Raw genomic sequence first — 15235 nt, forward strand, 5'->3', positions numbered from 1 at the left:
TTGCACTAATTTGGAAGGAAAGCTGATATGATGATGTTTGCCCAAAAGTTGCGTTTAACCGGCTTCTGTTCCTCGATTTCCTTATTCTATCAGAAGGTTAAGAAATTTTGACCGGAATGTGGCCGCCAAAACAGCAGAAGAAAGTCGTTGGTAAGACAGTACTCAGGAAAACGTTGAAAGGTTTCCAGCAATGCTATCCTTTTAAAAATCTGACCACAGGTAGGCCATAGGGTAGGCCACAGGGGGTGTGGAGAAAACGAAGACCTAAGACCTAAGACCCCCAAAAACGAAGAGAGTAAAGCGTTCATGACATTAAATAACCATGTCACTGAGAGATCCTAGGGTTGTCGAGGGGTTAAATGCCCAGCCTTGTTTCTGTCAACGTCAACATTTTTTTTATCTTTAAGCAACCACAACAACAGCGTGCTCGACAAGAACGTTAACAAAACATGGACAAACAATTGAGAATCCCTCATTCATGTATCTACTGTGGAACCTCGATGTAACCAACCTCTATATAAAAGACCATTTTCTTTAGCCCAGCAAAAAAGGTACAGTAAAATCTCGATTTAACCAACCTCCGTTTAACGAATTCCTCGTTCAATTCAGGGGCACCCAAGAACTGTTTTCTGAGAAATGATCTGAAATGCCTCTTTATGCTTCCGGGAGTACTTTAAAAGTAATTATAAATGAATTATTCGAATTCACATTGCTAGAAAAATTTGATCTGTGGTCTTCCTAGGAGTGGTTTGAGCCTCTCGAATTTTTAGGGATGTTTTTCGCCTTTCCCGAAAATAACAGCCGACAATGAAAGCTTTACGAAAACGTAAGTTTACGTCACGTTTACGTCACGTTTACGTAGCTGAAATTTTTAGGGGCCCTTTCAGTTTTTTTCCCGAAAACGATATCTATGTGGGAACGTCTTCGAATTTTCTAGGGCGACATAGCATGTATAGAAAATTCTAGGAAATAAAAAAAAGAACAGAGAAAAAGACATTTAAGTGATTTTAATTCCAGTTTTAAACGTAAAAGTAACCTGACCAACTAAATTTGCACTGCACGTCTTGAAAAATGTGCAACACGCCAGATGGCACTGATGACAACGCTGACCACACACACGCCATACTTAGTTTACGAAAGTTTAGAACTGAGCTACGCAATTCAAAATTTCTGGGTGCCGATATCAGAATCTAGCTGATTACTACAAAATCCGAAATTCTTAGGTGAATAAGCCACACAAATCCCGAAAGTGTGAGCCCAACACACAGTTACCAAGAAACATTTCCTAAATTCATTGCTCTTCTTGAGCTGTCGAAAATTTTAGGCATTCTATAGGGCTCCGAACAGATATTTCCCAGAAAACGGTTGTTGGGTGCCCCTGATAATTACAGATTACAACTAACACAATCCAGATACTAATCATAAGACATACCTCGATTTAACGAATGAATGTCGACACGTGACAAAGCTCAAAGCCAAACAGACCATTAAGTGTAAAATTTATGTGGAGCAGTTTTAAGCACTTTTGTTAGCCTGTTCTTCAGTTTCTAGTGCTGCATAGCTTTATACAGCTCGGTATCGCACACCGGGTACACTCACAGAGGTTTATCAAATCCGGGAAAATTAATCATTAACTATACCTCTGTAAAACGTCCATTTTTGTTAAATTCCGAAAATTCACCAAAGCAAGGTTTTCGATTTTACAAACAAATAGCGTATTAACTCTAGTTAACAACGCCCTTGAATAAACGCCAATGCCACATCTGTTCAAAAGAATGAGGCGTTTACTCGAGTGTATTACGGAAAAGTTCGGTACAACTTAGTAATTTTCCACCATTCTATCTCAGCAAAATTGAGGAAACGATGTCGAAACAGAAGGCACCCCCGAATAAACGCCGTTTTGGAAACAAGGAGAAGCTAGACATTTTTCTTTTCCTATGCAAATTAAAATTTCAGACAGGAAAGGAGTTCCACTATGGCCAATCAAAAAATGCTCTTACTGTTCAAATCATACGATAGCTTCTTTAAACCCGCTCTTGAGATATTTCCTGTACGGTTCACTCAAAGAATCAGCGACATTGGACAGAATTTCAACATAATCCCAATTGAAATAGGGGAACCTCTTAATGATGCATTTCTTTGCGGTATGATAAAAGCATTTGTTTCCTTCTTTGATGCTTTTGCTTTCGACCAATCTCCATCAACAGGATACAACCAGCGTTCTTTGTGAACAAACACCAAATTGAATGAGATGACTTGCTTGCGTTGACAGAACTCGATTTCGCATGATTTACACGTCCTGGCTTCTTGTGGCAGGAACACCAAAACAAATTGATTTTCATTATGGTGGATTTCAGTGAATATCTGCCTTGCTTGACTACTTGGTGCTACTCCACTCCCACAAGATCTTTCCGGCCTATACGAGTCCTTATTTCTAGCCTCTTTCTTTCCTGCTGTATTCTTGTTGAGGGCCGTGCGGCTTCCTTTCTTTGATTTCTTCTTGAGGAAATTAAAGTGTGTGGAGAGAATGGATTGATGTGCAGCCACAGGAGTGGAGTGTTTACCTATGTTGTCATGTCGATACTTGCCACAAACACATCAAACGTGACCACTGTAAACGGTCGCCAGAACACTTCCATTCCTAGCACTTGGACTAGCCACTTCAAACTTTAGGTTTTCTTTCGGGGTCAGTTAGTCTTTGGGCTGAGTGGCTGCTGGGTGGTTGACTAAGTTTAGTACCTCTCGCTTTAGTGCTGTAGATGTTGTCTGCAGAGTAACCGAAGTGGTCTGAAAGGATGCCAGCAACGTCTACCTCAAGGTCCTTAAATTCGCAGCGATCCTCACTCATGCTGTCACTTGGCCAGGGGACATCTTTTTGTTGAAGCATGTCTTCCATGGACAGCTTTTGGATATTTCCAATATACTTATTTCTCGTTTGGGGTGACCAATCAAACCACAAATCTGCTGGAACCTGTAAATATTTGTTGTGGTCTGCCAGGACGTACTCGTCGCTTACTCCAGCCACTGCGGACTGAAACTCCTCAACTTGATGATCGTGTATTGCTTCAAACACGTGTTGGATAAATTGGAGTTTAGTTAAATGAGTAGTACCTGTTTCCTTTGTAAAGATGTTCTTTGCTGCCTTCATAAGGTTGTTCATCAACTCCGAACAGTTAGTGTAACACCTTTGCGGTTTTCCGTTGTCCCCATCCATCAGACCAGCCTTTCTCCTTACATCGTCTACCATATGTTTTCTCATCATCTTTCTATTGTCATTCAAGTAAGACCAATACTGGGAGGTGTACTGCTTGTCTTTACCAAGGGTCAGTCGTTCTTTTTCATCCACTTCATCCTGTGCGGATTTCAAACGTTTACGCAGGTCCTGGCCGTCTATTGTATCAATGATACCTTCCGCTTTCCCACGAACTCCAAACGTCTTCGCTAAAAAGTACCTCGGATCCTTTTCACTTTTTATGCCTGAATCCCTTAATTTGTACCGGCAATTGTTTTCGAAGTGTCTGAAGCATCGCAGACTCTGCGAATGCTTCAACTGTTCTTGAAATGCACTTTGGAGGTGTAACTGACACTCCGTTACAGTTTGAAATACGTACCCTATTTTTAATCTCGACGATTCACTTGTACATAACACACACACACAAAAAAATACAGAATTAACAATGCGAACTTAAACCCAACGAAACAAAAATACAACGAAAGGAATACGAAAAACTACAGGAAAATACAAACGAAAGCGTAACTACTTACAAGATCTGTACGGCACTCCGGAATAACAACGACTGAATGAAAATTACAACTACGATGTTATATAGCGGATAAAGGCTAAAAACAATAGACTAAACAAGGCTACACAATACTCAAAGGCGATTACATGAAACAATGCTGACAAACTTAATTTACATTTTGACAGCACGAAAAAATACAAACTAACAAATACAGAACTGAACTATTGAGACGAGAACTATTTACACTAATTACAATTAACAAAGACGAACGACAGAACTGATAAAAAAAAATAACTCTCGTGGCTACATAGCCCCCATAATGAACCACTCAAGTCCACAGTTCATTACTTAATGTAACTATTGTCCGACACGAGAGTAAGTTTATCCTTTTACAGTATGGATTTTCAATTCCATTGCGTTCTTCTTAACAACAGGTTCAGTTTCTCTTTTTAAGCTTTGTTTTCTCCCTCTGAGAAACACAGTTTAGTGACTGGTCTTGTAAGAATTGTGGTAGCTGTTTGCACCTTGGCTGATCGGACTTTCCTGTCTTTTCCCGTGAAAACTTCGGTTACTCGGCCTAACGGCCATCTTCCTCGATGAATGTTGTCATCTGCAATTAGAACCAGGTCTCCGTTCGCTAAGCAACCGCGGGGTTTGGTCCACTTTGCTCTCTCTTGAAGGGTTGGCAAATACTCCTTCAACCAGCGCTTCCAAAACAAATTGGCCATGTACCGGACTTGACGCCAGCGTCGCTTGCTGTACATTTCTTCTTTGTTGAAGACTCCAGGAGGCAAATTTGGGTTGGCTCTTAACAAGAGCAGATGGTTTGGCGTAAGAGGCTCCAGGTCCTTCGGGTCACTACTGACAGGAGTCAGCGGTCTGCCATTTAAGATCCCTTCAACTACGCTCATCAATGTTCGGAGCATTTCTTCAGAGACGAGTTGTTATCCTAGCAGTGTTCTCAGGATCTTGCGCACGGATCTGATTGTACGCTCCCAGGCCCCACCCATGTGTGAAGCTGTAGGAGGATTGAATTTCCATCTTATATTCTTCTGACGAAGAAACCTGTGGATTGATTCTTGATTAAAATCATTCAATGACTCGCGTAACTCTCTTTCCCCTGCTTGGAAATTCTTCCCGTTGTCACTGTAAACGGTAACTGGACATCCTTGTAAATTAATGAATCTTCGTAACGCATTAACGAATGAATGAGTGTCAAGCGAGTTCACGACCTCTATATGAACGGCTCTGACGACCAGGCAAGTAAACAAACACCCGAAATGTTTCACGTTCGAGCGACCTTGGCGTACATAAAAGGGACCAAAGTAATCCACGCCTACGTATATGAACGGTGGATCTCCTGACATTAGTCTTTCCCTTGGCAGGTCGGCCATCAACTGCTCTCCATGAACTGCACCAAGTTTCTTACACTGGAAACAGCCACTAATCACTCGACGCACAGCTGAACGCCCCTTGATTATCCAATAGAATTGTCGTAAGCTGGACAGTACGTATTCTTGACCGAGGTGGCCAACCTTTTTGTGGTGCTGAGAAATGATTATATCCGTTACCTGATGACGATACGGCAGAATAATTGGATGTCTTGCGTCATAGTTGATTAAGGCATTTTCCAGTCTTCCTCCAACTCTTAGAATTCCAATGTCGTCCAACAACGGATGAAGTTTGCGCATGTGAGCTGGTATCTTAAGGTTCTTTAACTCGGAGGTAACTCGACGTGAAGGCTTCGATGAACTGATTGTCTGTATGGCTTGAATGACTTCCGGAAAAGAAAGCCTTTGTACATGCTTGATAACTTCCCGTTCTGCGTTCTGTAATTCTTCCACGGACAGGAACTGGGATCCCTCTTTCAAACTGCTTTCAGGTGTGGAGTTAATGGATCTGCTACTGTGTCTTTCGATGAGCCACATTCTGAACCTCAATAGCCAGGCCACAGCCCTTCGTAATCTGTCCCAAGATGAGTAATACTCTATCAACCTGGAGAGAACTTCGCTTTGATGACGAGTCAACGACTGGCTGTGAGAATGAGTTTCACACTTGATTTCTGGATCATCATCTGAAGGTCCTGATCGGTGAATTGTAGGATCACACGGCCAGAACTCTTCTTTTTTCTTCAGAAACTCGGGACTTCTCCGCCATTTACTGCTTGTACTCATTTCTTCCACCGTAAGACCTCTGGATACTTCGTCTGCCGGGTTGTCGTCGGAGCTAACATATCTCCACTGATGAGGTGCTGAATTTTCATGTATAACTGACAGCCAATTTGCAACAAACGTATGGAAACGCTTTGACTGGTTTCTGATGTACTACAACACGCAGGTGGAGTCCGACCAAAATGTCGATTAGCTAATCGGAATATCCAGCTATTCTCTTACGGTCTGATCTACCTGAATGACTAAGACTGCAGCTGACAGTTCCAACCTTGGCACAGTCATAGGTCTCAAGTGAGCAAGGCGAGACTTCCCCATGAGAAATGCACAATGGATTCTTTCCTCGACATCCTCCAATCAGAGATAGGAGACTGCTCCATATGCGATTTGCGACGCGTCGGCAAAGTTGTGTAACTCAGCAATCTTCAAGTCTCCAAAGCAGGTTGGCTTAACGCATCTGTCTACTGTTATCCGAGAGAGACCGACCAACTGAGCCTTCCACTTCTCCCACCTTTCACCATCATTAGCGCTGATCGGATCATCCCATCCAAGTTTCTGTTTACAGAGCTCTTGTAACAATTTATTAGCCGGGAGGATGACTGGCGCAACGAAACCAAGTGGATCATAAACGGAACTTGACAGGGAAAGTATACCGCGACGGGTGTTCGGTCTGTCTTTAAGAGCAACCTTAAATAGGAACTTGTCGCTCTCCATGTCCCAGTGGAGCCCCAACGTGCGTTGCATCGGTAACTTGTCTTTGTCTAGGTCAAGGTCTAGTACCGGTTGATCTCTCTCAGATGAGGGACTGTACTCAGAACTTCCAAACTGTTGCACGACCACTTTGTGAGTCGAAATCCGCCTTTGGAGAGCATTTCTCTGAGCTGATACACAACTTCGATAGCATTTTCAACTGACTTTACCGATTTTAGGCAGTCATCAACATAGAAATTCCTTTTGACAGTCTTAACTATCTCTTCTGAGAATTCACCTTTATTGTCTTCTGCTATCTTTCTTAGCGCGAAGCTAGAACAACTTGGAGACGAGGTCGCGCCAAGCAAATGGACCTCCATACGATGATCAACTGGTTCTTGGGTCAGATCTCCGTCTGGCAACCAGAGGAATCTGAATGCATCTCGGTCACCTGGCACTACTCTGACCTGATGGAACATACACTCGATATCAGCAGACAACGCCACTTGTTCTTCCCGAAATCTCATTAGCACACCAACGATAGAATTTGTCAAATCTGGTCCAGTAAGGAGCTAATCGTTTAGAAACGTTCCTTTATGTTTGGCAGCGCAATCCAAAACCAGTCGAGTCTTTCCAGGTTTGTTCAGCACTGGGTGGTGGGGTAGATACCAAATCGGCTTGTTCTTTACATGAATTTCATTAAGTGGCACTCGTGAAGCGTGACCTTTGGTAAGATACTGTTCCATGGTGGTCTTGTAATTTTTGAGAAGCTCACCATCTTGCATGAACCTGCCTTTAAGCGCCATTAGCCTCTTTTCTGCCATGCAGCGATTATAAGGCAAGACTGGTGGGTAGTTTCCCCAAGGAAGCGCAATTTGGTAATGACCATGCTCGAGTTTCACAGATTGTTCCATAACTTCAAGGGCTCTCATGTCTTCCACTAACATGCTAAGCTTGGATTGGGGAACAACTCCATAATTCTCCACTTCCCAGAACCTTTCTAGCTGGTGCATAAGACAATCATTCTTTTCTCCCACGGGCTCCGCTGATCCAACAAAATTAACGTTAAGATGGCATTCACCGCCAACGTTCTTATGCATAGGGCCCATGAGTGTCCAGCCAAGTGGCGTACGTATGGCGTATGGCTCTCCCTTGTCACCACGTTTCTCCTCCAACACCCAAAAAGCGTCAGGGACGTTGGTGCCTATAATCAATCGAACTTCCTTCTCACTAGTACTTGGCAGCTTAATGTCTCTAAGGTGAGGCCACTGCTTTAGATCTTGTTCTGATGGGATACTGCGGCCTGAAGCATTCAATTTATCAACTGTCCACAGTCTAACAACGTCAACTCTGTCACTTCCATCAAGTGGCTCAACAACTAGGCTTAATTCGTGACCAACTCTTGGGCTATCCTCTTTCTCTTGAGTTGTCATATAAAACGTTTTCTGGCGTCCATGCACTCCAAGATCCATGGCTAACTTCTTGTCACACAAGGAGATGTCTGAGCCACCGTCTAGAAGGGCATAGGTTTGTATGGTCTTGCTTGCGTCATCATGACTTCGCACCTTTACAGGAACTACTCTCAGGCACACCTTTCCTTCTCCAGCTGAGGTACTATTAGTCTGTCCACTTTGAAACGGGGCACCGCTTTCAGCTTGAGTTCCTTTATCAGCCACTCTGTCGCTACCTTCCACTGCTGGTGGTGGAGATGGTGAATGAAGTAAGGTATGATGTCTCCTCTTACATTCTGGGACTTCACAAGCACCCTTTGCTAAACATCCAACTCCTTTGTGGCTATATTTAAAGCAATTGAAACAGAGCTGAGCTTTCTTCATTATCTCCAGGCGCTCTTCGAAGCTCTTGTCCTTGAAACACCTGCACCTTGCTAACGAATGATCACCACTGCACGATAGGCACTTCATGAAAGAAGCTGGCTTGCAAAAAGGGGTAGACTCTGTCTGCCACCGGATTTGGTCTCTTGAGTGTTAAATGTGCTGACGCGTTCTCCAGTTAATGTAGCACTCCTAGACTTAGGTTTTCGCCTTTCATTTTCCGATCTGTCGCGCGCGATGTCCACCACAAAACCGAACACGGGGTTATTTGCTACTCTGGCTTTGACTTTAACAAATTCTGCGATGTGACTGATGTTCGTTCTTTGGCCAGTTTGCTGGATTTGGTCTGCAACTTCAACAAACTTGGTGCGGAGATGATATGGTAATCTCTGGTCAATTCTTCTTAGGTTGTCTGCACTGTTTATTTCATCTAGATATCCAATGGATTCTGACGTATGTTCACAGTCCTTCAATTTGTCTGCAAAGGAAAGCAATCCCGCGCGATCCCCTGGTTTGAGAGGGGGTCCTTCTGTTAACCTTGTTACGTACTTTGGGGCAATTGTGAAGGGGTGACCAAAACGTTCTTGAAGCAGTTCTCTTGCTCTTTGATATCCCAGGGATGGATCCATTACTAAGCAACATTTGATGGTATCGTTTGCTGCTCCAGAAGTGTACTGAAGAAGGTACATGAGTTTCTCGCTTTCACTGGCTGCTTTGTTCACGATACTGGGTTCAAATGATTTGATGAAGTTCCAGTATTCGAGAGGATCACCATCAAACATTGTCAATTTCTTTTTAGGCAACGCAAATCCTTGCTTCATAGTTAAAGCCACACTATCCATAACTCCTCCACGAAAAACAGAACCTGTCGCCTCTGGATGTGCAAAGGCGGCAGTAGGTCCGGCTGACCAACTCTTATACTCCCGCGCATTAGATTTCAGCCGCAACGGAAGGTCTTGAGAACCAACGTTGCGTTCAACACGAAAATTAGAATATTCCTGATTAGGCGCATGTGCAGCTCCTACATTAACTCCTTCACTAAGCGGCTTCAAATCTTCAAAAACGTTCGGTAACTTGGCTAAATCAACTAGCTCCTCATCCTGAAGTAACTTTATTTGAAGTTCAGTTTTCCTAATTTCAAACTGCGCATCCAAAAGCTCTAACTCTAGCTTCGTTTCTTCTTCCTGACGTAGTAATTCTTGCCTTTTCTTCAGCTGGTACAACTTCAGTTGCGCTATTGCCTGATTTGCTTTAAGCTGTCTGATAGATAGTCTAGATGAATGCGAACTTTGCGAAGAATTAGCGGTACTTAGACAGTATTCAACTGGAATCTCATTTTCCTCGCGTGCCCCGGCGTTTAATCCCACGTCCTGGATTCATCGCTCTATTCCCGAAACGAAATCCATTTTTCGACGGAAATGTTCCTTGAAATAACGCGCTTCGCTTCCCCACACTTCCGTACCTCCATCCAAAGTTGAGATGTACTCGTAGTGCACCTGTTCGAAGCGAGAAAAAGCTTCATTAATCTTCAGTAACTTCTGTTTAACTTCATCGACATTTTTCGGATCACTCAGCAGAACTTCCGTAGCACGGTACAACATCGTTACTCTGGATAAACACCCTGACCTCGAATTCTTCTTTCGCACGCTTTCGAGGGCTTCTTCTGAGTGAGCTCGGCGTCTTCTCCGACCTTCAATTCCGGACAACATGTCATCCACTTCAGATCTTTGAATGCATGTAACTGACACTCCGTCACAGTTTGAAATACGTACCCTATTTTTAATCTCGACGATTCACTTGTACATAACACACACACAAAAAAAGTACAGAATTAACAATGCGAACTTAAACCCAACGAAACAAAAATACAACGAAAGGAATACGAAAAACTACAGGAAAATACAAACGAAAGCGTAACTACTTACAAGATCTGTACGGCACTCCGGAATAACAACGACTGAATGAAAATTACAACTACGATGTTATATAGCGGATAAAGGCTAAAAACAATAGACTAAACAAGGCTACACAATACTCGAAGGCGATTACATGAAACAACGCTGACAAACTTAATTTACATTTTGACAGCACGAAAAAATACAAACTAACAAATACAGAACTGAACTATCGAGCCGAGAACTATTTACACTAATTACAGTTAACAAAGACGAACGACAGAACTGATAAAAAAAATAACTCTCGTGGCTACAGGAGGGCTGTTTCTCCATCGCCGGGTAATAAAGCCTTTTGCATTAATTAAACCACTGCATTTTTGACGCACGTGGCGGCTAACATCTGGTAGGTTGCTTCAGACTTACTGTGATGGATCACAGGAAGATCGGATTTCCTCCTGTTCGCTTAGATTCGAGGAGAAGGTGTTTGAAAACCACAGGAGTTACTTCAAACTTTCCCGGACTGAATGTTGGGTCGACACTAAAAGGGTGGCTCAAAATATCAGAACCTGTGGATCTGTCTAATTCAGAGCACATGGAAGATCTCCCCAAAACCCACAGATCTTCAGGGAAGTCTGAATGGTGTAGTGCGAGATCTTCCTTGTCGCGAGCATGTTTTCAAGAGATTATCGACATCATCATTACGTTGCTGACAAGCTTTCGACTTGGCATCATAAACTTGATGTCTGCTGCGCGGTAATTAAGTCGCATAGGGACACTGACCCACAAATTCCACCTGACTTTTGACGGAGGTCGTCATATACTCGTCTTGAAGGTTTGCTTGTAACGCCTTCTTGTAGTTGGCGTAATGAACTTTTTTTCATAGGATGAAAAGGCTTTGGTTTGTTTTTCTACAGTTCCCACGTGTTTGGACATCAATCTTTACTTGCTCTTGGCCATAAGTAAGGTGATACTGCAAAAGACAAACATCACCCACGATTCCACCCTCGTCATTTTTCAAAAGAAAAAGTGAGCGCACAAGTACTGGTTGGGCCTTATTTGCCTTTGAGTTAATTACTAAATGAAACATTGTAGGCGAAGTCAAAGAAGTTTTCTTGCGCGAAACCACAGACCAAAGGCCATCCTCAAGTTTCAAAGTCCAAATGCCACAGCGTAGAAATCTATTGTAGACTCCGTTCATGTCACCCTTAATAAATTATCTTCCCATTCGCTGAACCACCTTAGATCTATTAGGAATGACGCATTCTCTCGAACTTTTAGGGGTTGCTTAGAGCACTTATGGGCCTTGCTTCCTATTAATATTCTTGCCACATCAGAAACGGTGAACCTTGTGGCTTGACTCTTCTCGAACATAGGGATTCTATGATCATTGTTCCAACATTCAACCGCCTAAAAGGAAGGAATGAGGAAAAGGTTAATTTCATCGGTTGTTTGTTGGGCTAAGTTACAGTCAAAAACCTCCAATGCTGATGCTTGGCTAACTTTTAAATGGATATCCATGGTGGACGCAGAAGGTACTTGGCTGATCATCTGGACCACTTGATCAATATTTGGCCTATTTTGTGGACTAAACTGAATACAGTCCTTGTAAATTTGCTGTATGTTATACCAATCAGTGGCATGTTTGTGCTGGTACTTGAAGGGCTCGATAGGAAGCTTTTTGTCGGCCAAGATGGCCTCTAGAAGTTGAAGACACGTTTTCCCCTTAGCCATGGCGCGCTCAATTTCCCTGTGATATGGGTACTTCACAGAATGATTCAGTAAAACAAATAGACTAATTTCCAGTGCCCATATATCAGCCTTCTTCATATCTTCAATAGTGGCGACTGACAAACGTGTCTTGCTAACCAGAATCTCCTGGGCCTGATATACAGGGGTGCCACGATTTACGCAGAGAGTCTGAGAATTTAGAATTGACTTTGTCTGCATCTCACTCGACCGACTTTCACCGAAGTCTGCCAATTTACAAAACCAGGGGGCACTCGATCCACACTTTTCCGATTTCTTCCTTTGTCAACTGGCAATAATGTTGGTTGCTGACTAAAGCTTTTGCTGGCTTTAAATCCCGGTGTGCAACATTTCTGTGGTGAAGGTATTGTACACCATTCGCAATGTCTTTGCATGTAACGGAAAAAATACGTGGGTCGTCGAAGCCTGCACAATCATAGTGTGGCAAGAAAGCCGGATAGGGAGCTCACACTTGAGTTCATTCCAAAGGGCATGAAGTCGAAGTAAGCATATTCTAGAATTAGGGCTACTGGTGTGGTGCAGATTCCCTTAAACTTGACAATATTTGGATGCTGCAACTCTCGAAGAATCCTCGCTTCCTTAACAAAATTTTTCTTGTCTTCGAGGTCCTCACCAAGCGCCTTTTTAACTTCAACTTTCTCCGGCGAATTTCCACTGCCACGTGGGTAATAATCTGCTGTAAAACAGCGCCATAACCGCCTTTCCCAATTTCCTCTTTGATAAAAAACTTTTGAAAATCAAACAGCTGTAAGTCAGAGACATCGATAGCTTTTGGCTTCAGTAACGGTAACGCAAACGCCCGGGGGGGGACTCCCATATGAAACCGACGGGGATGCTCGTCGTAAATTTTAAATTTAATCCCTAAAGGAGACCATCTGGGCGTGGCTTAAGCAAATTTTAACCCCTAAAAGAGACCGCTCATGTTCATGCATTGTCTCTTTGGCACTTCGTAAAATAGAAAACTAGTTAATGTTGAGGTAATACGGTAAAAAAAAACAAGTTAAAGAGAAAATTTTACTTCTGTTTCTCTCCGCGTAATTTTGTATTTCTTGGCGGAACCCTAAATGAGACCTTGGCGGCTTAAAATTGGCGCTTTGCCTGGAACACCCTAAACGAGACCAAAGTCCAAAATTTACACTCCTAAGTGAGATCAAACGACGAGCATCCCCGTCTGTTTCATATGGGAGTCCCCCCCGGGCGCAAACGTCATAATCACCGAGCTGTATGCAGTCAACACATGGATCGAAGTTCGTAGACGTGACCCTTTAAAACCCACTGGAGTGATTGACGGGGACTATCGTCATATATATTTTTGGATAATAATTGTTAAGGAGAATTTTTAACAAAGAGTTGCGACAGACAAATCGCTGCCCCCTGGGTGTTGGGACAGAAACTTTTGTCCAATGATAAGATCTGATTTGTTTTCTTTCTAAAAAGGCCCTGTTTATACTATGTAAATTCAATTCGTAGCTATGTTTATTCAAACATTTACCTAAGGACGGGCATCCCAGAAAAAAAATGTAGGGTTTATCTTCAGGGGCCGTGTTGTTTTTTACACTCCTTTAGTGTCTAGGAGTCGTTAAAAGCAGTTTCCAGCCGTTTCCGAGTGATTTTGAGGGGGTCTTCGTTTTCTACACACCGGGGCGGATGTGTAGAAAACGAAGACCCTGGTCGAAATTCTTTAAAATTGAAAATCTTGAGGAGCCGTGTTGTTTTTTACACTCCTTTGATGTCTAGAAGTCGTTAAAAGCAGTTTCCAGCTGTTTCCGAGTGAATTAGAGGGGGGTCTTCGTTTTCTAAACACCGGGGGAGATGTGTAGAAAACGAAGACCCTGGTCGAAATTCTTTATAATTGAAAATCTTCAGGAGCCGTGTTGTTTTTTACGCTCCTTTGATGTCTAGGAGTCTTTAAAAGCAGTTTCCAGCCGTTTCCGAGTGATTTTCAGGGGGGTCTTCGTTTTCTACACACGGGGGGAGGGGGATGTGTAGAAAACGAAGACCCTGGTCGAAATTTTGTGTAATTGAAGATCTTGTCTTCTTTACACATCTGAGGCCGAGATACCCGTCTCTATATGTTTATGAGTGATCTTGAGGGGGTCTTCGTTTTTGGATTTAGCTCTTAGGTCTTCGTTTCCTACACATCCAGGCCACAGGGCAGGCCATGGCTTAGGCCGGGTTTTGTCCACACCCGCCTGTAGGTTTAAAACCCTTGTTCAAAGTTTTATGGAGTGCCTTAGACTGCCCTCACATAAAAATGGCATACCAACCGGCGGAAGCTGATGGCCTCCATTTCACAAGCTTCAAGATAGTAATTTAAAACCAGCTTCCACAGTTTTACAACTTTACATGTAAATAATTCCTATAATAAATCAAATAACTTTTACCAGATCTCACAAGTCTCACCTCAACTTATTTGGTATATTTACCCAATAACTATAAAGCCAATAATTTCCACCTCAGTTCAAAAGGATTACAATTGATTTGTAAATCAAATTCAAAGTTACCAACAATAAATTCACATTCAAAAGCCCTTTTCTATGAACTATTCTCCTTTGATGTGAGTTGTTTCATGGGTGAATTTATTGACAATTTATTCAACGTTGAGTATGAGAATAACAGGTTATCCTGGGTGGCTTGGTGTCTTTGATAAGTGCAGAAACAGCAGTTTGTGCAATTTTAGCCACTAATCTAAAACAAAAGCATGTATCATCAATGAAAAACAGCTAGCGGGTTTCAAAAGCATGTTCAAAGATTAAAAGAGAATCTTAGATTACCACAATAGAAAATTGATAACAATGTAATGATAGCAATCCTGCGAAAATGAGTATAATTAAGTTTCAAACTCACTTGGATTTTGCTTCACTCCAAACACCTCTGTTCTCATACACACCCCACCCTGGTGTGTTTGCGGCAGGAATCGCAGATATCTGGTTAACACTCCATAAACAACATGCTTCACTTCTGAGTTCCTGTCATCATTTCCCCTCAGAAACTTGAAACAAACAAATAGCCACAAGTCATCAAATACTAACTTTGCAACTTGAGAAAGTGGCAGGAATAAAAACATGACTAGTGGAACTAGCATCCAAAATGATTATTAGCAAGATCAAAAATTCTTCTATGGGACTTCCAACTCTGTG

At 42.6% G+C, this 15235-nt stretch overlaps 2 protein-coding genes across 2 annotated transcripts in view; both read right to left on the reverse strand.

Moving 5' to 3' along the window:
• The window catches only part of LOC111334154 (protein sidekick-2), a 51782-nt gene that overhangs the window by 33470 nt on the left and 3077 nt on the right, over positions 1 to 15235 (reverse strand). Inside the window, exon 3 of the mRNA XM_088737370.1 lies at positions 14943 to 15087. Coding sequence (XP_088593496.1) covers positions 14943 to 15087 — 145 coding nt within the window. The remainder of the gene's footprint in view (positions 1 to 14942; positions 15088 to 15235) is intronic.
• LOC148719867 (uncharacterized) lies at positions 8513 to 9783 on the reverse strand. Its single transcript, XM_088737481.1, has one exon. The coding sequence runs from the start codon at positions 9273 to 9275 to the stop codon at positions 8520 to 8522; it is 756 nt and encodes a 251-aa protein (XP_088593607.1). The 5' UTR covers positions 9276 to 9783; the 3' UTR covers positions 8513 to 8519.

The sequence above is a fragment of the Stylophora pistillata genome, chromosome 11, assembly GCF_964205215.1.
Source record: "Stylophora pistillata chromosome 11, jaStyPist1.2, whole genome shotgun sequence".
Classification (NCBI taxonomy): Eukaryota; Metazoa; Cnidaria; class Anthozoa; order Scleractinia; family Pocilloporidae; genus Stylophora; species Stylophora pistillata.

Excerpts from the sequence above, each read along its gene's own strand:
- LOC148719867 (XM_088737481.1), bottom strand. The coding sequence starts at position 9,275 with ATGGATAGTGTGGCTTTAACTATGAAGCAAGGATTTGCGTTGCCTAAA.